Source organism: Balaenoptera acutorostrata, chromosome 5, assembly GCF_949987535.1.
Source record: "Balaenoptera acutorostrata chromosome 5, mBalAcu1.1, whole genome shotgun sequence".
Classification (NCBI taxonomy): Eukaryota; Metazoa; Chordata; class Mammalia; order Artiodactyla; family Balaenopteridae; genus Balaenoptera; species Balaenoptera acutorostrata.
The window spans coordinates 118,203,028-118,230,946 of record NC_080068.1 but is presented as its reverse complement, the minus strand read 5'-3'; the positions used below and the strand labels follow the sequence as shown (position 1 = coordinate 118,230,946).

The 27,919-nt window shown below is 37.5% G+C and overlaps 1 protein-coding gene across 5 annotated transcripts in view; it reads right to left on the bottom strand.

The window, feature by feature from the left end:
- Window positions 1-540: 540 nt before the first annotated feature.
- Window positions 541-27,919, bottom strand: part of UGT8 (UDP glycosyltransferase 8) — a 513,963-nt gene continuing 486,584 nt past the window's right edge. For all 5 annotated transcript variants that reach the window (XM_057547075.1, XM_057547076.1, XM_057547077.1 and 2 more), the window contains 4 exons: window positions 12,743-12,885; window positions 11,212-11,288; window positions 8,443-8,662; window positions 541-4,342 (listed from right to left, as the gene is read on the bottom strand). In XM_057547075.1, the coding sequence (XP_057403058.1) occupies window positions 3,979-4,342; window positions 8,443-8,662; window positions 11,212-11,288; window positions 12,743-12,885 (804 nt within the window). In that variant the 3' untranslated portion in view covers window positions 541-3,978. The remainder of the gene's footprint in view (window positions 4,343-8,442; window positions 8,663-11,211; window positions 11,289-12,742; window positions 12,886-27,919) is intronic.

The following is a 27,919-nucleotide window of genomic DNA, read 5'->3' as shown; positions in this document are numbered from 1 at the left end:
GAGGACAAGACATAACTGTGAGAGCCAAGTGCACCACTGACACCTAAAATACCACCAGGTGAAGAGAAGCCTTAATAAATAGTTGAATAAATGAATGAAATGAATAAAACACATTTTCCTAAACAACTTTCAAAAACTGAAAGCACGATGATGTGAAAGAAGTTAGTCTATTCAGTATATCCATGACTAATACCACAGATCTGAGGGCTCATCCTGTGCGGGCCATTATGCTAAATGCTTTAAACACACGCACGCACACACACAGTGTATTAAACATTCAGTATAATGGCCAGCACAGTGTATGTGTGTGTGGTGTGTATATGTATTCAAGATAAGCCCATGAGGTAACCATCATCATACAAATAAGAAATTCAAAAGTTAAAGATTAGTAAATGTTGGGGTAAGCCTTCAAAGTCAGGACCCTCAGACAATCAGAGCTTGAATTCAACACATGTTTCAAAAAATAAATTCATGAGGATGTTCCTGATGAAGCAATTGATGGCATGGACATTGTGTTACAAGACAAGCCAGTAGTGAGTGTGGATTCTCTGGTGCACACAGAGAGGCTTCTTTGACATGTATTCTTGCCTCCCAAGTGTTCCCACAGTACCCTGCACATACATCTGCTATGGGCCCCAGCACTTTATAGTTACTTCTGTGTCCATGTCTCCCACTAGATCGCAAGCTCCTTGAAGGAGAGACTGTCCTTATCATCTGTGAATTCCCCTGGTATCCAGCATCCTGCCTGCCATGGGACAGGCATCCACTGAACGTCGAGTCACTTCCACTCCCCACCCCTCCATGGCAGTTCCTGAGTTCTTGCTTATAAATAAATATTCTCTCTTCAATTCACTACAGTTGTGTATTTCAAAGAAGGTTCTTACCGTTTATAAATAACAATGGTCCACGAAATGTTTCACAACAACAAACTGAACTTCTTTCCTGTTAATTTCATCACAAGTTTTATGCCCCACAATGTCGAATTATCATGTCTAATCTACCTAATTACAAGGCAAAGCTGGGAGCACGGCACTGAGACAGGTCATCTGAGCATAAATATTCTTGTAGTTTTGGTGGAAACAGGAAACGGGTGGGAAAAAAACAGGATGCTACATCTTGTCCCAGCAGTGCCTCACCACTACTGGCTCCTAGAAGGGAAGGAGGGGGGGCAGATAGCAGATCCCCTGAATAGGTTTTTCGGAATTGGAGTCCGCTGAGGATCTAGTGTGGTGGATTCCAGCAGTTGGAGAGGGGTGTTGGGTATCACAATCTACGGGGAGAGGTGGTCAATAAGTTGTTGGATAGGTAAGGTTCAGAGGTGATTCATTAAGGACAGTACTCCCAAACCTAAGTTGATAAACACCACCGGAGACTTTGCCAGAAGATATCAATGTTGTATTTGGGAGTCTGAGAATGTCCCCAGATTGTTATACAAAGTGTCTACATCCTCAAGAGAGAATCGCTAGCTTTCTCCAACTTCAATCATAAACCACCGCTTTAACCCAAACATCACTCCCCTCCAATCCCGGACATTCAAATTCTGCCTCTACGTCTATGTGGAGGGATATTAAAAGTTATGGCTCTAGAGGAAAAACGATTGATGTCTTAATTCTCATTTGCATTTGATATGATGACCAGCGATAGAAATACTTGCAGAGGTTCTTTTTAAAAAAATAAATGAATAAATACCTTCTTGAAAACTTTACTTTATTAGAGAATCTAGCCCAAGCGTGGAAAATTTAAAATCACTCTATTTACCAAAACTGGCTAACAATAAGCTTACTAAAAAAACAAAAAACAAAAAAAACAACAATGATCAGTAAATACCTACACTTAACATTCTTAATTATGGGACAATTTTAAGATCCATGTTGATGCACTCGTAAGGTAAATTTCTCTGTTTAATAATAATAAAAAAAAAATTCTCACATGTAACACTGTTTTCACACTCATATACACATATAAAGGTTGGGAGACCTGTCTCAGAAACATGTTTATAATGGATTTACATAATATTGTGAAATAAAATCTGAATAAAAATTTTATTCCAACAACATTTCTCTATTTTTAAATAATGTTTATTGTTTAAGTTTTTATCACAGTGGAGATTAATTTATGCTTAATCATCCAGTGAATGCCTACTGTCACCTTTATCCAATTCCAAAAAAGCAAAATCAACTCATTCATACACTCTAAGTCCTGTTGCCATCCCACCATTCATTGCCTGTGTCTTTTTTCCCTTTTAACGGCAATATTATAAGATTGTGAAAAGGTATAACTAATAGGCTTATATGTGTAATACCATTTCTTCAAGTATTCAGACAGCAATATATTTGCCTGCATTGTACATTAGAAAACTACTTGTGACATTATTTCTAAGTACAGGAGAGTGGCTCCTGGTGGGAGTGTGATGAAGTTGTATGTCATAGTGTACGATAAGGATTTAAGCATTCTAGAATTTTCACAACTCTTCCCATGTTAGTGAATGTCATTAGGTAAATGTTGTATTTTTCTACTCTCAGCTGTCAGACATAAGATTTCAAACTACAAATAAATAAAGCATACACTCAACATGTGTAGTGCAAATGCTAAGTAAACAGAACGGCAGGGAATAAACTCATAGTTGCCAGCAAGTGAATGGTTCAGTTGGGAGGTCCCGACTTTGTGATATCTGTGACTTGCACCCCTATCCTCAAATGAATACTATTCCTGTCCCATGTCAGCCACAGTGGATTGAAGTGGGGGTGAAGGCAGTGAGGAGGGGAGTGGGAACTCATTTTCACAAACGAGTAGTACAATTTCTCTGTCACTTCTGTATATCATGTAAAGTTTGACTTGGTAACCAGATCTCAAACCTCTCAGACAAAGCAGGTACCAATATGGAGAAAAGCAAATGTTCCAATGAAAAGAATTAAATGTTGGCACCTATGTAACAGACTGTGTGGCCCAGACAACAAAATAGGATGAAGGAGGTGGGTTTTTAAAGTTAAAACTTTGGAAACACCACACCTGAACATTCAAAAATTACATTACAGAAAAGCCATCAAACAGTTACAAAACATTCAAATAACAACCCTGTTTAAAGATGCCATATAAGCAGTTATCTTCAGTACTCTGAACAAAAGTCAGAGCTTTGTTGCTTTGTTTTAATTATACATTTAACATACTGTTATTCATTAAAATGAAATAGAAAAAAACTATAAAATTCTCCCAGAGGCAAATTATTGGTAGGGAGAAAATAGAAGTAAAACGTGACAACCAATTTATACATTTACTTAATTGTATGTTTTTTCCCCCAGAAGTATCCACAGTCTGTAAGAAAAGTAAAACTAAAACAAAACAAAAAACCTAAAATGAATAAACAAAAAAACCCTAAAAGTACAAAAACCAGTGTCACCTATCTTTTCATTTTCTTCCTCTGCATTCAGTTTTGAGGGAAAAGTGTTCTTTCATTTTAGTGTTCTGAGCTCCCATATATTAAATTTTAGAAGAGAAACATTTGTATCCTAACCGTCTTTCTATTTCATTCTTGAATGTGTTGTACCATCAACAAATATAACAAGCAGCTGGCTGAAATAATCTTAATTAGGAAACATACACACACACACACACACACACATACATACACAAACAAATCTTTTTAAGAGAAAAGAAACCATTCCTTAACCGGGACACACATATATCAAGACTTAAAACTAAAGTCTGACATGGTCACTTAACTGATTTGAATAATTAAGGCTTCTAAAAGGTTCAGTGCCAAAACTCTCTGCATCAGTATTCGAATAAAATACATTTTTGCATTTTAGGTTTGTGCTTTTTACAGCCATCTTAATTCCACAGAATTTCATTAGTAAGATCAGAGAAGGGAGTGTTAGAATTGTTTACTGATGTTTTTCCTTTTAGTAGTTGTTAGACTAAATTATAGCAATAAAAATTCAATGACTGAAGAGATTTGTTACTATCAGGTGGGCTGTTGGCTCATTTCACCTTCTTTTCATGTTTAATGTGGCCATTTCTTTTATACTTGCCATTGGGGATTCCATTATGGTAATGTCCATTAACTGTGCTATGCTTATTTCTAGACCACAAACTTTTGATTTTTCTGTAGATAAATTTTGTGACCCAGGACAAGAGGAAGTAAAACAAGGCAGCACCAAGCAAAAGCACAAAGGCAACATCCAGTAAAAAATACTGACAGAAAGAGATTTGATGGACAGCGGCACGTAGGTGTTGGGCTCCATTGTGACGGAGAATGTAATCGATCCAATAGACAGTCCGATTGACAGGGTGACCTGGTTGATCCTTGTGGATTTCTGAAAGCTTCTGAGCCCTCTGACGGTAGCTATGAGGTGGAGGTAAGACACAGAATGATCATGTAGCTACAAGGCTCAGGATCATAACTCCCTAAAGTTAAAAATAGGGAAAATAATAAAAATAGCTATCCTGTATTAAGTACCTAGTATGTGCCAGGCACTGTGATAAGTGCTTTCAACACATTACCTTATACTAACACAGTAAAATAAATTTTACACAGATAAGGAAAATGAAAATCAGAGAGACCAAGTGACCTGACCATGATTACAAATTTGAGATTCAAATTCAAGTTTTTCTGACTCCAAATCCCATGCTCCTTCTACACTAGACCATGCCTCTTATATACACGTAATCCTTCTCTTCATATGCTTTTAAATACTATTAATCAATGAGTCTCAACCAGGAAGAGGAGCGAATTTATTAGATTCTGAAACAGAGGGATGGCGGAAAAAAATGCAGAATTTTGTCCCAACACCTTTTCCTTTTAGCAGTGACATTTAATTTTGTTCTGATTTAAAACAGCACTAGGTGACAGAGTGAGATTATTATATTTAGTAAATAGATGAAAAGGAGTTGACAAACACTATGAAGCCATATGTGACATTATATGCAGTAGAGATACATATATGTATATGTATATACATACGTATAAAGAAAACACTCTTAAATGATTGATAAAAATCAGCTAAAGAGGATCCTCACAAAAAGTGATCTAATATAATGTAAACATTTTAAAATATTTAACTGTACATTTATATGCCAATCTTTGGCACAAAGCCCCTTTGAGCATGGATCTCTGATTAGAGTTTGCATTGTTCAAACGTAAGAAATAATTTCCACATGGAAGGATTACAAAACACATCATGGAGGGTGTGGCCCTCGAGCTGTGCCTTATACAGGAACAAGTTTGGACATGTGAAAGCTTGCTAGGTCAAGAGAAGAGTGTGAACTAAGTAATAAAGGTGGGAGAGCAAGAGTATGCCCAGAACAAATTTATCTGGAAAGAGTATGTAGCACAGGGGTGTTTGGCTGGAAGTTAGATTGGAACGTGAGGCTCCTTCGCGTGTGTTCAGAATGACAAGATATGCAGCCCTGTTCTTAGAATCAAAGACCATTAAATCAGAGAGACTGGCTTTAAACCAGAGCTTTGGGGAGAGGATTAAAAAAAGGAAGAGACTGATGGTGGGAAGATCATCCAAAAGACTGCCCTCATGGCCATAATTTCCTGCCTCCCAGGGTCCATGATCTTTCTCCTAAGCCATACTGTCTACCATGTGTTGAAAAGTTTGTGAAAAAACTATAGAACACTGTAAAATGTTGTTACCTATTGTTATTTTTAATTGTTTTCTTGTATTTTAAATACTTATATAAGTAAATTTTTTAAAAGAAAAAGCACATTTTCTAGCCTTACAACAAAATTACTGTTATATAATAAACCCAGTTGCTTTAAAAGTGTAAAACCTCACCCAAATATTAAGAGGCCATCCTTGTAATATTCCTTGTACTATTAAGAGGCCTTGCTTTGTAATCTATCATTATTTCTTATCAATGGCAAAAGGTAAATTAGAAACGTTTGATTACTCTGTTTTGTGAGAAAATTCTTACAGGATAAAAGGGCATCTTTAAAATACAGAAGTGAAACATGGTATCTTAGAAAATGAAATTCAACCTTCTATTTTAACATAGAAGAAGGAGGATGAAAAACAATCTTGGTCCTCAGGTACCTTAATGTCATGAGAATATGGCCCATTCTCTAGAGATGATTAAACAGACTGCATGTGACAAAGATCCTTCTGCAGGGAATCTGGCTTCATTGCCACCTATGAAATTCCAATAGGTTCACTGGTCCAGAACCAGTCCTTACCTGCCTCAGCTTACGTGAGTATGGAGTAAGGACTCATCACTCAGACCTTTACTTCTCCCCAAGAGCAGACTCATAAAGCTGTCTGCTCACTAACCAGCCCAATTTTCCAAGATTCTCCCTTTCAGAGGTAGCAAGTGGCATTGTCCTTTCAGCATAGTTTGCTTTACAACTCAAAATTTCTTCCAGTAGGAATATAAAGTTTGTGGGGAAAAAAAAGAACAGTGTGATTAAAATGGTCACTTAAGGCCACTTCTAAACTCTTTCGAATGTCTTGGATAAAATTACTTTTAATAAAACAAATTACCTTGTAAGGGGCTCATGTGACTTGCACATTTTATTTTACAAAAGGGGAAGTGTCTCCTATCAAAAGTAATAACCACGGGCTGGATATGTGTTAAGTTCATAAGGATTAACTACCCATCTTTCTCTACAACTTGCTTTAATAAAATCTCCAGATTCAAAAGAATTCCTTCCAAAGAACAAAAGCAATAGCTTTCATTAAATAAATCCAAACAACTAGTATGGGAAGAAGGAAGACATGGTTTAAGTTGAGTAAAAAAGAAAGAAGTAATACTTCTTTAGCACTATTGGTTTAAACTAGAATATCTTGGACACAATATTAGTGAATCAAATCAGCCTTTTCAATAATTATGGCATGTTAAATATGGAACATTATCATGTATTTGAAACAAATAAAGATAAATGCCTTAAGTTTACATATAATTACTTTTAGCAAAGAACATACTACCTGAATCATTGTCATTTTTACAATGAATAAAGACATCTTCCTACCCTGAATGTGCAAAAGGCTTTAGTTAAATATTTAAACTTTTCAAGGGTTATATGCAAATAACTAATTATTTATCTTATATGGATACTTTGTGGAAGGATATAAATTTATTCACTGAACAAAATAAAACCTATTTTGAAATCAAGCACACATGTATACTTGAAGATGGCATAGCTGGGATTTAATCGCAGTGTGACCTAAGACTATAGTCTGGTCTCTGATTTGGCCCCTTTTACACCTCACAGAACACAGCCAGACTGATTTTGTGTGGATAATCCAGACTTTTGCTTTTTCTGCATAACCGACCCGATCTCGGCAGCTCTGCCACTATCTCTCTACAAACTCTCCTTGAGGGCTGCATTTTACAAATCTTCCTTTAAAAGCCTGTATGATACATATCATCTTCCCTAAGAACATCACATTTTGAAAAACACTAGACTTTTAAAAGAAAGGCTACAGAACACAGACGAAGGGATCTCATATTCAGGTACCTCAGATCAGCAAACATACTGATCCAAGTGCCAAGAGCTGCGACCAAGACACTGGATCCTCTAAGGGGTCAGCACATGAAGGCCGCCTCTGAACCCACATAAGACAGCACAATGAACTGCAGTGCACTTGAACCCAGCCTTTTACATAAAAGCTACATCGCTTTATATGAAAGAATTGTTCTTATTGTTGGTTGTTTCTTAGAATACGGCAGCGTTTCTCAGTCTAGTGTTATGCCATCTACCCTGGGTATAAACAGAAAAAGCTCACCCTCTTCAGACATTAATGCCATTTGAAAGGCAAGATCAATTAAATGTCACATAAAAATGGGAAATATTGTTGCTTTGTTTTAAAGCTACACAGGCCAACTCTCTACTCTTTCAGGCTCAGTTGTGAACTGGGTTAACTCAAGACACATCAAGAATTTAAGAAAAAAAATAAAATAAAGATTCTGACTAGTCATTCACCTGAGTAAAAAAATCTCGGCATTTCATTGACGCCCTGCACTAGGGAAACCCAGCAGCAGGCAGTATCAAGAGAACCAGCTTTGGAATCAGACAGGCCTGGTTCAAATTCCTACTCTAATAGCTTTGTAACTATGGGCAAATTACGTAAGCTCTCTGAGTTTCAAGTGCCTCATCTCTATAATATGAATAAGGAGAACGGTGATGTATAGTTTTATGAGCATCAAAATGAGATAAAGGACACAAAAATGGACACACAGTAGGGACCCAACGGTTCCCATGGTAGTTTTTCCTTAGTTTGTCAAACCTTGGTAGAATATTATTCAAGGTCATACAAGGCTGGCCAAATGATTGCTATTTCTATTTTTCAAATGACAGAAACATGCACAAGGCATTATACCCAGGAATCTACAGGATATTTCTATAATTGGTTTATTAACAACCTACTGGCAATAATCAGCTATTGACAATGTGCTGTGGTATATATATTTCATCTGCTTTAATATTAATTGAAACCTTACCTGGGATTATTGATAACCTTCACTAGGGCTTCATACAGCTCTCCTTCAGTAACTGTCTTCCATTCTAGCAGTATCCCCATACCTTTTGCCTGTACCCGGGTCATAGTGTCATAATGGTCTCCAAAGAGTGGGATTCCCACTACAGGAACACCATGATACATAGTTTCAAAAATACTATTCAAACCACCATGGCTCAGGAAGGCTTTAATATTTGAATGCCCTAAAGAAGGATTAAAAAAAGAAAACAACTTAGAATATTGTGTATTATTCTAGGAAGAGATTTTCCAGAAATTTCTTAAAAGCTGATACTATAATAAACATGCATTCCAGATATAGGATTTTTAAAGGCACAGTTTCACAGATTCTTGCTCTATACCAATTACAATGCTTGTTATATACATAATTATCTGATTTATATATATCAGTTAAAAGCCATTTTTAAGTTAACATTTATAACTTTAAGAATTTTATCACAATATCTTCTCCCAAAACACAAATATCAACTGCATTCAAATGGCCAATAATTAACAGGATATCAATGAAAGCAAGAAATGACAAAAAGTACCAGGGGGCAACCACATTCTACTAAACACAGACACCCACTTTCTGGCTACTCAAGCATTTATCTATATTAAAGTCAAACACACTTTGCAAAAAAACATATGTAAAAATGTGGGGCTGGATTCCAGATGTCCATGAAGAGTTTCTGTGCTTATCCAAAGAGGAACATTGTATGGTGCTTAGCATTTACAACATTCAAGTCATATCAGCATCTGTGCTACACAATCTTAGGGTCTGATTTTACATTTTAGGTATAAAAACACGTAGGGACAGACAGTTACAAAAGTTAGTTGTAAGAGATGGGACATCACATAACATCTAGCTGTCATGGAGATAAAAGAGATAATTCATCAAAATTAATGAGATATTTAAAAATCCAGATCTCCTTCTGAGCAGAAAGTTTTGCATAAAAAGTGTAAGACAAAGAAACACTGCACTCAGGATAGGTGCTATACGGCCAGAAAGGAATTACAGCTTGCAAAAACACAAACATTTAAAATAAACATACATCAAGTAAAAAAACGAACTGTGTGTGAACCTGGGTCTCAGTGGGGCTCCAGGACTCTCCCACCTCAACATCTAGCGGGCTGGTCACTTCAGTGTCTCTTGCTCTGACCCACAAGCGGCTTCTCAACTCAGCCCAACTAAGGGATCTACCCTCGCAGTGGATTTCAAACTTTCTTTTCAGTAGTAGAACCGACCCTTTTTCTTTGAACAAAACTTTATTATCACCAAGCCCAGCAGTGAAAAATAATGCAGAGCTGGTGTAAGGAGAGCAGGGGGGAGTGTCATGAGAGGAGGGGAGGGGAGACACACTGATTTGGTTCCTGCTTCTCATCCTGGAGGAATCCTCTGAGCATAGTTAGAAACCAACAGAGGACCCACAGAGGTCATGGCTAGAGTTAAAAAGGATGCTAATCTCAGAAAAGGCAGAGAGCTGAGATTCTGAGGAACCCAGAAGAGATGTGAACTTGAGGAGGGCCTCTGGGTGTAGCTACACCTTACTGTAGAGCCTCGCAGAAAAAAAGCCATGAGACCAATTTAGATGCTCCCAGACAGCAGTGTCCCCTGCTGAACTGAGATGGCTGATGGTCAAGATATCTTATTTAAATTTACTGCTTCCTTCCTACCTTCTATGGAATCTGAAGTCATAATGGTAAAGACATAACAAAGAAAAAGAAAAAAAATACAAACATCAAAAAAGGTAAACTGTCTTATTATTTTTTTTCTCAGTTTTACCATTTATAGAATAACATTTATAATAAACTAAACAAAAGGAATTATTTATTTATATACTTACTGTTTTTCTTACTGTTTTTTAGTTACAAAATTCAATTTGCAGGTTTTTAGGGGCTCAATTTAGCTTCTAAAAGATATTCTTTAAAAGTCTATTTTTAAGACTATAACTTAAAGCTACTTTTACGTAATCTGTTAGATTAGTATTATTGAAAAAATGATGGTCAATATTGCCAAAATCAGTAACATTTTTATAATTTCCTTAATAAGTAATATCTTAAAGGATAATATGGCCTTATATTTTCCTAGAGATTTAATGAATAAAACAATTTACATTTTACTATCTGTGCTTATTAAAGAGAATTAGATTTAGATTCAGATATCTTAAAAGATATGCATATAATTGGTATTTTAATTTTGAGTTGAGGATCAGAACCCCAAGAAATAAATAAATCAAAAGAAATAAAGTGTTCCAAAGTGCCCAGTGATTTAGGGTAAAATCTAGGCAGATAATCCAAGTAAAGTTAAAATAAATTGACTGTGTTTTCGGCTTCCTGCCTCTCTGTGGTTTCAAACAAATGAATAATTTCAAATTTCTCTGGGTTCTCGGATACATCTGTAGTAAAACTATAACATACATCTAAATTTTCACTGTTTTAATTTTACTACTTTTAGCTGATCGGCATAACTAGGTATAACTTTACTCACCACTAGCTTATATAGTATTAAGTATATTTTTCAGAAAATTAAAATTTGTGACTGGTCTAAAAATTTTAATTTATAGGCCTAAATGATTATACTTTAAAATTATTTGCCAATAACTAAAGGTTTGACTTGTTGGTCTGAAATCTAGGACTTAACGCACTAGATAACATAACGATTCTATCATACACCATACATGTATTGTATAAACTCACATTTACACAATTAAAATCTAAAAGCCAAGTAAGCACCCACATGTCACTGACTTACCAAGCAGGTCATTTTGTGGTAACCATTCTATGAGCTTGGTGTTGTTTCCCAGATTCTTTGGTTTGGTTCCAGAAAACCTGAAATTTACACCAGACTATGAATCTTCCAAAAAATCACACTTCACTCCTGGTATGAACTCTCTGGTTAAATTTTTGGATTTAAAATAAATGTTACATGATCTTTCATTGATATTCTTAAGAGGGAAGCCATGTTTTAGTAACAACAAAAATTTCAGTTTCTTTTTCACATTTTCACTGACTGAGGGATAAATAAGAAACACTCTGATTATACTGAGATCTATTTTCCTTCAGCTCTCCTCACCTATCCACAGAGATGCGGGAAATAGCAACCAAATGACCCTATGCTAGAAAGTCATTTTCTACCAGCACCTAGAAGGTGAAACAGGAAGGACCAGCAAGGGCCACCACTGGGCAGCCAATAGCTCCCATCTGGACACCCAGAAACTGAGGGAAGGCTCGAGAATTGGAAGAAAGCAGGAGGTACTCTTCTCTAGCTGGGCCCCAGAGACAGTTCTGTGGGGCAAAGGACATAATTAGGCTGTTTGCTGCCTTGATCGTTGAAAGATAAACCATAAAGTGCTTATCAACTGAGAGAATGGCAAGAGTTTGAAATGAGCAGATACAAACTCTTCCAAATAAAGTAGAAGGGGCACTTTCTGGGTTAAGCCTAACAGAAGAAATCCAATAGGACTGGAATCCAAAGGGAGAGATCTTAAACCATTGCAATAAAATATGTATCCATTTCATAGCTTAGCCAGGAGAAGTAGGAGCTAATCCTCCCACAGGTGTTACAAAGGAAAAACCCCTATTAATCAGAGCCTACTTGTAATGGCTTGACACTGGGGCCGACCTTGATCACTGCTGTATCCCTAGAGCCCAATGGTGGGGACAGGTACTAAATAAATACACACTAAATAAGTGTTCAGATCCAAGTTTAGACACTGGGTTAGAAACTCCAGAGACAGACACATGTTGGCAGTGCCTCCCAAAAGCAGTGGGGTCTGTTTTGACTAGCATTAACTGGCAAGTTACTGTATTTTTAAAGGCCTGGTCTCTTGGATAAAGGAAATCGAAAGCATTTATAGACAAAGTGGGAGCCCAAAAGGTTCCATGAAATATTTTACCTATTTAATCATTCATCCGTCATTTTTTCCTCATTCCAACACTGACTTGAAGGAGTATATAGAAATGCATGCAATTACACATTTTTAAGTGACAATAAATAATAGAAGGGTAAATGAGGGTAACATAAAAATGCACCCATCACAAAAATACATCATTGTGCATCAGATCTTCTTTTTATGCTATGGGCTAGATGTCTTTTTATCCATCACAGAGTATTATATAAGTTAATCCTTAGATTTCGATACACTAAGAAACAAAATGAAAAGTCAAAGGCATCCTGGTAATATTGCCAGGGAATCAATGGGCTGTGCTTACTCAGACCTGCGGGCTAGGTAAGAGGATATGGAAAATCAAGAGTGAAGAAACAATCTATATTATTACCTTACCTCCAAATCACTTTTTGGGGCAACCTCCCCAGAGCTCCTGCCAGTTTGTTAGCAATGTCTTCTGACAGATACTTGACACCAGCTCCGAAAGATACCAGGACAAAGCCATGTTGATTAGCACCATTCACCCACCTTTGGAGATCCTGCAAATCAAAATGTGGCAGTTAGTTTTATGAAGGAGTAATACAGTGTCATCACAGCCCAGTTTTTAAAAAGCCTTCAGACAATTTTCTTAAACAATTAAATAGTGAAGATAATATAATATCTTCCTTTAGATAACTGCTTTTTTAAAAAAATATTTCACTGAACGATGTTAACTAAAATAAGGAGGGCAGATAGTTCATTTGGTTAAGATCAATAAACAACAACAAAAAATCAGTAATTAATGACCTAAGAACTCAGACAGAAGTAAAAAACAAAAAATTGAAACTCATGTTTAAAACATGGTCAGATAAATTTGTATGAGGACATAAGTGAAAGATTAGACACATGACAAAGACATTAACTACCACCCCCCCCCACACCCACCCAGGGAGACTTTTATTTTAGGAGTGGGCTGATTTTATCTTGGTCTAAGTTTGATAATTTTCATTTCTGAAGAGCATACTGTATTAATGACTGAGAAAGAGAAGGAAGTAGCTAATAGTTCCAAACATCCATAGGCCTAACAAGTTTTACTATTCCTCTAATTATTTCTTCAACTCACACAGAAGAGAAATCATGCATACTGCATAGTGAGGCATCCAGGGGTTCTGGAAATCTCTGAGCAGAAGCTTTCTCTCATTGAGTGGGAAAATGCTAAATTCTCAAACATGTCCATCTACAGCTAATAGATAAGGGGCCATGGCATATCTGATGTTCAATAGGGACAACTGTCAAATTTCAGGAATACTCATTTCATAGGAAGACACATTAACACATTTCAACCAGTATTATTGATTTAACTGAAGATGAAAGAAGTTCGTTTTAAGGGATGCCACCCTTGCTTCATTTTATTCTGTAGGCACCAGCTTGTTTTTATGGTAAGTTATCCCTTTGAATAAGTCTTTGTCAAAGACACTGAGCTTCAGTTTCCCATATAAAAATGAATAAAGCCACGGCACTTTGAAGAACACATAATTCCGTTGTAAGAAAAACAAACATGCTGTCTACTGGCAACACCTATGCCATAATATAGTCATGGAAACGGGACAAACACACTGTGTATTCATAATGTGCAGAGCAAGCTGTCACTGTTATTATCTCGCAGACCCGGTAGGTCTCTCGTTCAGGATGAAGAAGTTACCGAGACGACTGTGTCGCCCGTGCTCTTTGCATTTCACACCACTGTCTGGCATAACCTGATTTGAAGCTGGGAGGTAAGAAGTACAGTAAGAAGTATCATCGCAATGGCATCACCACATAGCTCAATACTAAGTATTTATATGGAATGTTAGCCCTCTTTATGTCTTTATTTTCTTTGCTTTCTTTCCCTTTTCTTTTCCTTTTCTCACTTAATGAGATCTGTGTTAACTGGCTCTATCCCACTTATATTCTTAGCAGGGAAGAGAGGACCACATTTTATGCCTCAAATCAATTAGTGAATAGTGTCATTATATGACCAAGAGTGATGATGGAAAGGAGGTACATCCTTCCAGCTACTGAGTGAGTAAAATAGGCTATAATTATTCGGGAGGGAAGAAAACCTTATCAAAACACCTCATTTTCCAGGAAACTCTATTTGTTTATGAACATATAAAAGAAATCGAGACTATATCAACTGTGGATTAAAGCTTTTAACTTATATTCTACCACATTTACCAAGACTATCACGTGCTGAAAATTTAACAGCGTATCTTGTAGATTCAAAGTAAGAAACAAAACAAACTGATTTAGAATTTTCGATTTATATATAGTCTTAAGCCAGATATACTTAGAACAATAGAATAATCTGCACAGTAGAATAATCTGAATTCATATGGTGTTTTCTGCCTATGGTTTGTCTTCAAATAATTTATCACCTACTATCCAATTCTCTAAAGACAAAAATTTCAGGGTCAATGCCATTTACAAAATGTTTACATTCAGAAATACTAAGCGTTATGGGAATAACATTATTTAAATTTCGTTTCCCGAGGACTTAAAAGGTCTTTGAGTTTCAACTGACTCTTTGTATACATGTTTGTTCTTTGTTTTGCATGATACAAAATGAAATCCATAAACCTATTTTTCCAGCTTTTTTCCTACCATAGTCATTAGCCGTAACAAGAATATATTCAAGTATATAATCTTTATCTGTATGGAAGGGAATAGAGAAAATTTTATTCATTATGGTTCCCTCCAGGGAAAGTACTCAGCATTTTTAGAAGATAATACTGCACTTGGCTTGGAGGGGAGAGTGAGGCCCCGAGGTGATATCCCAGCTGCTAGGTCCTGAGCTGGAGACGGAACAGGGGAGTGAGAGGTCGGAGTAGAGACAGTGAGGGGCAGGGGCCGCTGGGCCGCTTGGGGATGTAACCCCTCCCCGTGATCTGTGATCTCCAATCTGCAGCCTCAATTCAGAAAATGTCTGGGGGGACTGATGTTTTATGGGAACATAGAAGGGGCTGGGTTTGGGGTTTGGCTGATACAGTGACCTTCTGGTAGCATGACTAGATGCACGAGCCAGAGGCCGAAGGGATCTAGAATTTGCTCAACTTGTGGTGAAGACTTTGGAACCAGAACTTCACAAAAAGTGTGCTTAGGTCTCCAAAGGGCTGGAAGGCCAGGCGGCATCTCAACTCTAGACATACATACCGTATTTTCTGGAATTTAAGACCCCATCAGTTATAAAATATAAACTGATTCAATAACAACTCTTCACTAACCCCCCCCTTCATAATACATGTAATTAATGTTAAAAAAAAATTCCCAATTCTAGAAACTTACCACTGTTAAAAATATAGATACTTTAGAAACCCCCTGTCCTGGGGCAAATACCAACTTAAAAAAATTGGACTGAAAAAAAAAAAACCTCACAATATCAACAAAAATAATACATATTTAAGACTAGAGTAAACCTAAGGATGCACATAAAGAAAACAAGAAAATTTTACCGAAGGACAAAAAAGAAAATCTATTCAAATGGAGAGATGTAACATGGGCTGGGAAGGAAACATCAAAGTTATGAAGATGCTGATTTTTTATAAAATTAAGTTCAATGCATCCTCAGCCTACATTCCGAAAGGATTGTTATGGAACTTGAAAAGCTGAGCCTAAAATTCATTTAGAAAAGAAAATGTACAAGAGAGGCCAAAAAAATTTTTGAAAAAGAACAGAGAGAGATTACCCTTCAAGATATTAAAATGTACTCTAGAATCTAGAACCATCACAATGCATGTCTTCATTATTAGGAGAAGGAAGATAGGAAGTCAGCGTTTTCATCAGCGGAGAAAGGAGGCCTCCAGCTACTGATTCAGAAAAAATAGTGAGTTAGATCCCTCCACTAACACAAATTACAGAAGGATTAAAAAGTTAAATTGAATTAAAATATATGAAGTACTTGAAGAAAACCCCCGAAGATAATTTTAGTGTATTTGGGTGGGGAAGGCCTTCCTGAGCCAGTCACAGACTCCAGAAGTCATAAAGACTGACAGATCTGACTGTAGAACAACAAAAATCTTCTAGAGTATGAAAGACATTTTAAAGAGCAAAAGAATAATAAATAGATGCAGAAGTATTTGTAACACACAAAACAAAGAATTAATACCTAAAACAAAATAATGAGGAAAAAAACCCCCGCAAACAACACGAGAAAACACCTCTTTCACAGAAGGAGAGCAAATGGCATAAAACATGGATAGATGCTTAGCCTCAGATGGATAATCAGAGAAACATAAATTCAAATTGTTTTCATCTCTTGTTCTCTCGGTAGTCTGTATAGTACTCTATTAGATGCTGTCAATATACTATTACTTAATTGATTTTAACTTAAGAATTGACTGTAGTATTTCCCTTTAAGTATTACTGCTTTATAATTTTCTGTCAACTGTTTTGTTTTGCTAGAAGGATAAAATGCCTTTTCCTAAGTGGACTCTGGGTTTATTTTCCAATTATTTAGCAAACTTTTCCCACTTTAGGATTATCTTTTAAATAGCTCTACCTTTTTTTTAGTAATTTTACATAGTTTCATTTCTTTAATTTTTAACCTTTCCTCACCAGACTTCTTTTGGAGGAAAGAATGAGACTGGAATCCATCTTTATTTTTAAGCAAACAGCCAGCCTTCTCAACACTACAGAGTATTTCATCTTGTCCTCATTTATTTGAAATGCCACCCTCTCAATCAATGTCTAAATTCTATTCTTTTCCACTGATCTATTATCCATCCATTCCTGTGTCCTGTCAAAGGGTTTTACTTACTGCTATTTTATAATACATTTTAATATTTGCAGGGATAGATTTCTCAATACTTTTCATTTAAGGACTTTGTTTTTTAAACACATCAACTGCCACGTGTTAGCAGTACCACTTTTTCTTATGTATGTTATGGATATTTGTGCATATATGTACAGAATACACACCTCACATCATGTACCATACGAGTTTAGTAATTGCATTCAGTCCTTGATACTTAATTGGCCAGCACTGCATGCTCGCTGGTCCACTAGATGGCAGGGCAGGAACAGAGCATGGATGTCCGGGCTCTGCTGAGTTTCCCAGGCTCTCAGCCATCATCACAGGCCCAAACCCACAGCCTGTCTCTATGGTTTTTCCTGCTTATTGTCCAGGGGAAAAACTCTGCCATTTCCACAATGTCAGTAAAAGCAAAATCGTCACAGGAATAGAACAAATACTGAGCAGGAAAGCAGCAATAGTCATAGGTGCCTCTCTCACTTTATGACCATGAATACTTCCATTTCTATGCAATTAAAGTAACCAATTTAGATACTTACCTATACTTTGCTATAATTTTATATACATAGCTTTTGAAAAGACCTTACAATAAGAATAATCATTTTATCTTCTTGTAGAGTTAAATACGGAAGGCGTCTTATGCCCTTTGTGGAAAAAAGTAGCATAATAAGGAAATATGGCTAACATATTTATCATAATCAAATGCTATATACTAACATGTTTGCTTTTTTTTTTTTTTTTTAACAATTGTGACCTGGTCCACATGATGTGTTTCCTGGTATGGCCAGATTCCTTTCCCTAGAGTAATTATACACCAAATGCCTTGACTTGGTTGTTGGAAGAATAGGCAATGAAAAGTATATCATCTTCCCCCTCCCCACTTCCCTCCCTAGAGCGCCGTTCAGGATGAGTGGGTAACGTAACCTGGCCCTGTGAGACAGCAGATGGGGGTGGAACAGGAGCCAAGAGATGTACCAGAGTTAGACTGGGGCAGCAAACGCCCCCAAAGTTTAAAACTTCCAATAACTTCAGGTAATATTTTCACATGGTGAATGTCGAGAAATGGAAGATAGTGAAAAAATATTCTAAGGAGTAGAGAGCAGATTCTGAGACTTTTAGAGAAGACAGTCATTGGGTGACTCCTTTCTCCTTTTTTATACACTTAGCCTCCTATCCAAAAACAAAACTTCCTCTGAATTGTACAAATGTAAAACACATCCCAATTCCAGAAATGTAAAAGTAGACTTTTAAAAGATCATCACTTCAGAATCAATGAAAGAATAGCTAATGAAAAGGTGGATGGTACAGGCCCACCTCTATCCTGTCTAGGCTTAATTTTGAGGACATCAGCATCTGGATAGACCCCTAAGGAAATCTTTAACAGCTCCGAGCCTGGGGACAGACTGGGCTGCGGAGGTTAGCACCAGATCTGTCCTGACGGCAGCCTATGACCCAAACTTACTCCTTTCTCCCCACAAAATAGAGCCTTGAGAGGGGGCCAGTGCAGTGGAGACACCAATAACACTGCATCCTTTGTCAGCCCCATCCACTCTGAGGCAAAGAATGCCTGGACTGTGAGAGAATCCTACACAGAGATGGTGACGGTTGAAGGGGGGTGGGTGCTGGGACCTCTGTTCTTGTTCCCAACACCAATATCAATGGGCCTCTTTTCCCATTTTAAAGGGCCTGATACAAAGAATGCTCCAATTTGGTCAGGTGGGCTGCACAGAACTGAAATATTCATTCTGCAAAATCTAGTAGATAAGAGAATAATGAACATTTTTGATATAAAATGTTTTAAAAACACCGCGGGACATCAAACGTGATCTTTGACTGCTAAGATAGTTAGCCAAGACTTAGTAAACAAACAATAATTAAAAATACCATTGAAACTATAAAAGTTACCATTCAAAACAAAAACGGACTAACCATTGTTTTTACTGAGTTAACTGGCAAAGAATTTGGTTTAAACCCCAATTCCACAGTTTGCTGTGCAATCTCCATCAAGTGCCTATTCTCTCTGAGGCCCAGCTTTCTCTTCTTAAAAAATGCTGATAATACTTCACAGGGACATTGTGAAGATTAAATGGGATCAAACATATAAAAGTGCTTTGAAACATAAAAATTATGGTGTTATTTTCCCAGGGCAGGAAGTCTGAGAAGCAACACACAGATGATGGACTGAAATGATAGCCACATTGAGAAAAGGAAAAAAATAAAGTTATTCTGCACCAAGACATTTTCTCTGAATTATACATACTCTCTTCGCCATGTTTTTGATTCTTCAGAATAAAGCCAGTTAAAACAAATACATAAATGAGAAAAAGTACAAAAAATGTTTTATATGCAGTATCAAATCTAGTTGTCAGTTTTTCAGAACAGTCAAGTAATTTCTAAGATTATCCAAAGGTGTTAAGCCACAACTAACCTGAAGAAGCAATACAGTGACCAATGTCAAGGAGATGGTTCTATTAAAAAAAAAAAAAATCTCAGAAGATGCCTTCATTAACACAGTGAACATTTTCAGGAGGATGTAATAAGTACCTAGAAGGGTGTATTCATTTCCACTGAGATTCTGCAGTATCTTTTTTCTTTCTCATAAGGCTTTTAATTGTTGCCAATACAGTTACAATTAAAAGAAGTAAGCAAAATTTGAAACCCTGATTTGACTTTGAAGACAGTTAAATTTTCAAGGTTCTTAAGACCTTCAAGAAACTGCACACAGTCAGGATGTCCCAAGGATATGATCATGGCAAGGTACCCAGGCACTATGGAAAGTAACCACTGGGTGTAAAAAGATGAAAATCTCACCAGGAAAAAAAAAAAAATCAATGCAAAAAATGACAGCTAAATCTTTCTTATGTTACAAAAGGAAATGAAGAATCCAGAGGTTTGGGGAGGATGAGAGAGATTTGAGCATGATGATTTGTAACAGACAAGGAGGACGGGGGTATGAAAGGGAGGGATAAAGATGCAGAAAGAGTAGGCGTATGTTGTCTTTGCACATGTGAGTATAGTGTACAGATCTGTGATCCTGGAACATTCCAAAACAATCTGCTGTCAACTCTAAACATTCACATTCCTGCAGGGAAAAAAAAGGACCATGGCTAACAAATACTTGTTTATCAAATAGTGTCTCGGCAAGTGAGGAGTCCATTCATTAATTCAGCAAATACTACTGACTACGTGCTGTGTACCATACCTGGCATTCTTCTAGGCACTTGAGATACCAAAGAATACATTTATCACCAAAAATTCCTGTCCCCGGAAAGTTTACATTCTCAATAACGTGGCTACAACCTAACTTTCTACCCTCACCTCCCATCAGGTTTCCACCCCTCATCTACTCTTTCTTCTTCAAATATAGCCTGCCCCTCGGTGCCTGGCATATCCTCCCCACCTCGTAGTTATTTATCAAAGTTCTCACAAAGGATACTAACTCTCTGTGAGATGTGCTCTCTCAGAGGACACACATCACATACCTTGTAGTGTGTGAGTTTAGGCACAAGATTTTCTCTCTTCCTGGGTTGTGAGACACCGTAGGTGCTCACTACTTATTTCTTTTCATAACTGAAGAAAGGCAGTAGTAATCTACGTCGTTAAAAGATAATAAATGCATTGCTTTATTTTTTCATTCAGTTCCTTAGATACGTAACACCGTCTCTTCTCTAGAATTTGAGCTAACGAAGAGAATGTTGGGCATTTTAAAATTCGAGTTTAACTACATGGCCTGCCTGGAGAAAATAAAGGTAGGTTCGTCAGCCGGTCCATCTGTCTGCCCTCTTTCCTTCCAGGAAAGGCAAAGTGAAAGCTTCTTTGTGATAATCACAATATTATGCCAGAAAGACACGATGAGGGAGGCAAAATTCACGTCTAGTGTGAAGGCGGACAAGGGAAATGGCTGTAGCAGAGCGAGAAGGGTGCAGGAGGAGACCGTCACAGGACAAGATGAGGAGACCGGGGGAGATAAGGTGAGGCTCTAAGGCTGAGAAGAGGAAGCAGTGGGTGCAGGTGCGTGTTTGTCAGAACCAAAGACAGTGAGGGGTTGGGAGAGGATGGGGTTAGCATGATTTTCAGGTTTCTGGCTTGGAATAATTCTGTAATTAACCAAGAGAAGAACCCTATAAGGAGAAGCAGGTCTGAAGGGGGGAAGAAGAAGAAGAGTTTATATTTGAACGTAATGAATTGAGATTTCTGTGTAATATCCAAGTGGAACTACTTAGAAAGCAGTGGGAAACAGAAAACTTGGAGGGAAAATTGGGCTGCAGATACAGTTTTTTAGAGCTCTCAAATACATCAAGAGGAAACACATGAGTGTTATGGACAACCGGCGGCGACACAGTGGCCTCTTTAAGGAGAAGCGAGAAAAAGAGATTCTGGGTCTAGAATACCTAACAGAATAAATCAGGTACATTTCTGCTCAGAGCGCGAGCTAGAACGTGGCCCCCTAGTTCAGTAAGTAGGAGAGCAGAGGACCCATGGCACCCGCTGCAGCTCTAGCCCAGGGAACCCCGTAAAGGGCCGAGTGGGCCCTATACTCAATCCAGTTCCTGCAGGGAGCATCCCAAAGCAAATCAACACCACGAAATGACCATCAGTTACTCTGATTCCACAAAGAGTCCTACTTAATCTGATGGCTTTAATTCCGTGGAGTCCCCTGCTGGGCTCTCCAGACGCCCTTCAGGCTGAGAAAAGCTGAGCTTTTCTCTGGAGTCTCACTCACTGAATTCAGTGCTATTCAGGCAGAAAAGACAATGACTTCCTGACCAGCAAAGCTAGCACCTGGCCTAAAAGAAGGTGATATAAAACACAACAAGCAAGTTTGAGAAAGGGAGTCCATACCAGTTTTTATTTTTCTTTTTTATTTATTTTTATTTATTTATTTATTTTCTTATTTTCCATTGAGAAATTCCTGTATAAGATATCTGTATAACTCCCTGTCCTATCACAAAATATAGCTTAGTAACATAAAGAAATGGACATGGTAGTTCACTGACAAGTACGTCTTTGCTATATGTCTGAATTAAGATGCCTTTGATTAATATTAAAGGCAAGAGAAGAGTGAAATAGCATATAGCAAAAAGAAACTGGAAAAAATTACCTAGAAGGTGAGTATTCATTATTTACTTGTGCAAGAGAAGGATGAAATCATTTTATTCCTTTTACAATCTAATTTGATTATAAATCCTAACTATTTGCCCTCCAAAGTATTAACAAACCTATAATTGCCTCACTGGGAAATACAAATCAAAAATTCTAGATAATCTATTAATTTTTATTTTTTAATTTAAACTTCCCTTCATCAATTTCAGCATGTGATCAACACATTTAACAGCAAGTTATTAAAAAAAAAACAAACAAACAACTAGATACAGGGAATCGGTAAGTAGGCTATTTGGTAAAAACAACCTAGAGAGATACAAATTATTAATCATATGTGAAAATTACAGCAAAAGACATGGGAAGTATATGGTGTGGCAGACTGTATTTTCCCCGCAATAATTCAAGCACGAGTTCCAGTCTTGCACGTGCTTTCAGAACCTTGCTGCTCCCTCTCACGATGGGGCTGTGTCCACACCCCTTGAACCTGGGAAGGCTTGTGACTTTCCTGATCAATTGATATAGTAGAAGTAACATTATGTGACATTCAAGGCTAGGTCATAAAAAAGGCTACAGATGCCAACTGCTTCTCTCTCTTGGAACATGCACCGTCGATGCCCAGTCACCATACTGTGAGCAAATCCAAACCACATGGAGAGGCCACAAGTAGGTGTTCTAACTAACAGCCAAAACCAAAGCCTCAGCCACCAGCCAATATCAACAGCCAAACATGTGACTGAATGAACCTACAGATGATTCCAGCTTCTAGTTCTCAAGTTGTCCAGCTAAGGCTGCAGACAACGGGAAACACTAGAAAGCCCTTCCCACTGAGTCCTGCCTGAATTCCTCATCTACAGATTCTGTGGGCCAAATAAATGGTTGTTTAAATGTCACTAAAGTTGTCCTTACAGCTCTAGTAACTGGGATATCTCAATACATCTGCATTTGGTTAGTTTCTCAAGAGTCACAGATGGACTCTAAAAACAGGGCTAAGAGATCCACATGAAGTCCCTAGCAGAGCATTTTGTTCTCAGAAAAGACTGGGAGAATAGGAACTAACTGAATACCTATTCTGTGACTTTCAACCCATCTAAATTACTTCTTCTAAGAAAATAAGATAATGAATAAAGGTGAGGCCCAATAACACAAAAGAACCTAATTCTGAGCCATAGACCTGTGGTCCTCATCAATACTTCAATAGAGAAAAATGTAATATTTACCTGGTATTTTTCCAAAATAATTCTTATAGCCACATTCCCTTTTGATGTGTACTGATATTAGCAACAGGGACTGAGTACAGTGCCCTTAATCAATCTGCAGTCATATTCATGTCATCAATAATTCAGCAACAGTTCAACTGTTACTGGTCACTTGCTTTGCTCCAGGTAACAGGGGCCAGGAATACAAAAGAGCAAGACATGGTTCCCTGCCCAGAATGTCACTGTCCAGGTCAGACACACAAGCTTCACTATCAGCATCGCATGAACACTGCCTTTTCCCCATTTCTTCCCTCCATGCTGGGGAAACGGAGACTCTAGGAATAAATAATTTCAGAATATGCATTTACATTAAATTTCTGTAAATTCATTCTTGATTTCAGAGTTGAATTTCCAATGGAAGAGTGTGGCAACAAGCAATGAACACTTGTATGCTAACAGTTCCAAAACCAACTGGAAACACATTGATAGTTCAATTAAATAAAATGGGAAAAAAAATTTCCTTGGCAACTAAAGAATCCCTTCATAAATCAAAGAAAATCTCCCTTTTTCTGATATTATAATACTGATATTGGTGTTTCTAGATTCTAAACCTATAAGAGAAGAATAGTAAATGCAGAAACTGGCTAAAACTAGTCTAGTTCATAGCACTTCCGGGGTAAATCATTCAATTAGGTCCTTGCAGGTCAATGACAGCATCAGAGTACACCTGAGTCAGCTTCTCCCAAATGCCTAAAGAAATACATAAGAAGCTAGACAAATAGCAAAATATGCAATGAGACTGAATCCTAGGGCCTAATGGATATTTCCATTAAGTCTTGTGTCTTTCCATGTTGAACATGAGTGGTGCACATGGCTGTGAAGAAGGCAGGAGAAGTCTTTGGTTTCCTTTGGCTGTCAGCTTAGGGTAAGAGGCTATACAGACTGGAAAACTAGGAACTGACCCACCTCTTCCCCTCCATCTCACTCCCCCTTTAGATAATCTATTTTTACAACTCTTCAGGAAGTACGACTCCCCCTATGCAACAAAGCCAATGACCCAGAAAGGTCTGGGCAATGGCGCATTGATCCTGGGATGAGTAGGTGAGTCATCTCAGGGAAAGCATTTCTCCCCTGGGGCAGAAACGTGCAGAGCCAAGGTAACAGTGCCAGCTAGACTGTGTAACCTTCCATGCACTACCCTACGTAAAGACAATTTACAAAACAAATCTCACTCTCTGCTTGGATAGAGAAAGGGAAGCTCAGAATAAGATGAAAATCCTAGCTGGGCCCAGCAAAGGCTATACCAATGGAGGAAAATCATCAGAAGGCTGTGTCGGTTGTTATGCCTCCCGGTCTCCCTCCAGGCATGAGGGAGGCATGCTCCCTCCAGAAGCACTCCCTCAGCATCTTCATACTCTCAAGTCAATTCTGTGGAACTACAACTTGGATTGATCTGTTCTTCTATTTCACCATTATCATGACTTCCTTCCATCAACACAATTAACCACTGTGCTCCTAGAGAAGCTTGCAGTAGAAGTCTATCTTTGAACAAGAAACCCCAAATTTCCTTTCTCACTGATCTGCTTTTTGTCCTAATGCCTGGGCCCTCTCAAAAGTTTACTGCCCAACCTGAACCAGTGTATTTTAAAAGTCTTATTCAAGTACTCTCCACTCGGTGCTTGAGTACTCAATTTCTCTTAACTTCATCTATGAGAAAAATCTTAAAATTGTCTTTGACAATGCAAGGTCAGTCTGTTTCTCACTTCTGACCCTGAACCACACCAGATCATTCCACATTCTCTTAGCCTATCCCATCCTGCCCTCACTGGTAACTGGGTTCTCTGTTCTCCCTGCATCATGGTACTCCTAGCTATCCAAATTCAACAGGCTCTTCAAGGTCAGAACAAACACCACCTTCTACATCAATCTTTGCTCTTGCCAAGTTTAAGAATTTATTCTTTATTTCTCTTGATAGTACTTTACATCTCCATTATGGTACTGTCCACATTTGAACTTGTTATAAAATTATTTGCATACATATATCATCTCCTTTAGCAGACTATAAATTCCTTGAATACCAAAGCACCCAAAGTAGTGTATGGCCCATGACTCATCTACACTCAATAAATATTCATTGGATATATATCTATCCGATGGGTTACATTAAGTTTTCATTATTGTTTTGCTAAACCAAACCCATGCAAACATCCATCAACTTATAAACGGGTTTATTCTTAAGGTTCATTTGTAAATCTTTTTCTGAAATCTATGTGCATTTTCACAAAATGTTATTGTTATACGTGGTAATTTAGGATAATTGAAGTTGACTTCAGTACTTCAAAGATATTATGAATAAATAATTAACTTAAAGGTCATGTGGGAGATGCCATAAGAACCTAGCTGTGATGGATAACACTGTTCCAGTGGGAACTTTGGGACAACAAATTCACCTTCTCTACTCCTATTCCTGGGCATCAGTGACTGATGGACTTGCTGCATCTGTTAAAAAAAAATCATCTCTCTGCATATCTTTAAATGTAAGCAACTTAAAGAGTTTATGAATCTGAAATATGTTTGTAAAAGAGGAGACATGAAGGAAACCCGTAACAGAGCATTACAGCAAGAGAGCAGAAGTGATGTATATATGGAAAACCAGCCAGTATTTGTTTTTAATCTTGAAATTGTCTTAAATTTCACATAAAATTAAAAGATGTGAGACTTTTATCTTATAAAAGAGAAACATGGCTAAAGAAAAGGGCTTCAGTAATACTTCTCTTAGAAGAGGAGTCTTCAAGTATTCTCAATTGAGGAAAAATGGAAAGAATAAAGACTTGCCAAATCTTTTAAAGTCATATTGTTCACATATTTTCCTGATATACGTGATTTATTTCACTATGCGGCTCCAAAGGAAAATTTGTATGATGATCATCCACTAGAATGAAAATTGGAAAAATGGGTAAACCAATTTTCCCTCTAAATTAACAGCTACAAGGAAGTTTGCTGGCAAAAATCTCAACTATCTCACCTAGTTCTGAAAATATGTCTGAGACTAGGCAAACTGAGAACAAAAGTACAGAAGAAATACTGCGAAGAACAGAGATCAGATGTTTCAAGGATCGATCAAGTAAAGAGTTTTTGATGAGAGGTGAGTTTGCACATCTACAGGAGAAAAAGCCTTTCTATGGAAAAGCAAGAAATGAACATGGTCAGTTAAACAGCAGGGTGTCAGAGGGCTCAAAGGTTAAAAAAACAAACAAACCGCCCCCCTACCCCAATTTTGTGAGTTCATCTTGGATTCCTGTTACCTGACAGTTGATTCTGACAAACTGAATAATCCTCAAAATAGATGAAAAACCAACAACCAAAAGTCAAAAACAACACCAAGAAAGAAATTATTTTCATGGAATTAGAAATCATAGTCACAATATTAGACTAAGTATTGCAAAAAAATGTAAGAATGTACATATATTAATTTAAAGTAAAAATGGACAAATTAGCTTTAATATATTTGTAAGTAGCAGCTGTACACAGATGGCTTCTAAGCATACAATCCTTAAAAAAATAGCTCATACATAAGAGAAATGTGAATGTGGGAAAATTACCCCACAAGTGCTATTTGTAATACTGTAATCTGCTCCAGGAGGAGAACATGCAAATAAAGTGATAAGAAAAAGTGTTCCAAGGCTGGTCAATTGCCAGTCATTTTGAAATAATGCAACTCAAAAGGCAACGAGTGTGACCACACAGCTGGAATCACAATAAAGAATTTAGCACCTGGGAAAAGAGGAACCAGTGATCCCTACACACAACAGGTCCTCAGGGCAAATGCAGAATCTCCAGCTCAGCTTGGGAAAAATCTCTGCATACCAATCCAGTGTGGTAAAAAAAAAAAAAAAACCCAAAACTCAAAACCCACTGGTCCAAAACACTGCTGCTTTTAATTAACAGTTCATATACCATTTTAAGTCAGTGTTTACTGAATTTAAACAATCACACATAAATCTGTACTTCTCAAAGTGAGGAAACACCCAGGTGTAGGAGGGAATGCACACACCACAAAGCCATAAAATAAATACAACATCCTGGAATGTTAATTTTAATCTACAAATAATGTTAACGTCCTTTTTTTTTAAATAATAAAACAAATGAAGGTATAAGATTGTAGGAGAGAGTGCTAGTTGCCTAGCAATATCTATTTTCTCTACTTCCTTAGTAACAATTCCCAGCTTTTAGCTAGGCATATTGCAGCCCAAGTAAAGAGGACATTTTCCAGCCTTAGCTGAAGCTGAGCATGAAAGGGTGAGCAGCCAATGTTCTGGACAATGAGATGTAAGAGGAAGTAATTGGGCCTAGCAATGGCTGGAACACAGCAGCCATCTTGGCTATGAGGACCAGAGCTGCACTCCAGGATGGCAGAACAGAGAGCTGGATCCCTGTTGACGTCTCAAAGTTGCCATACTACCCTGGGCTGCCACCTTAGAAATTCCTTTCTGTGACACAAAAATA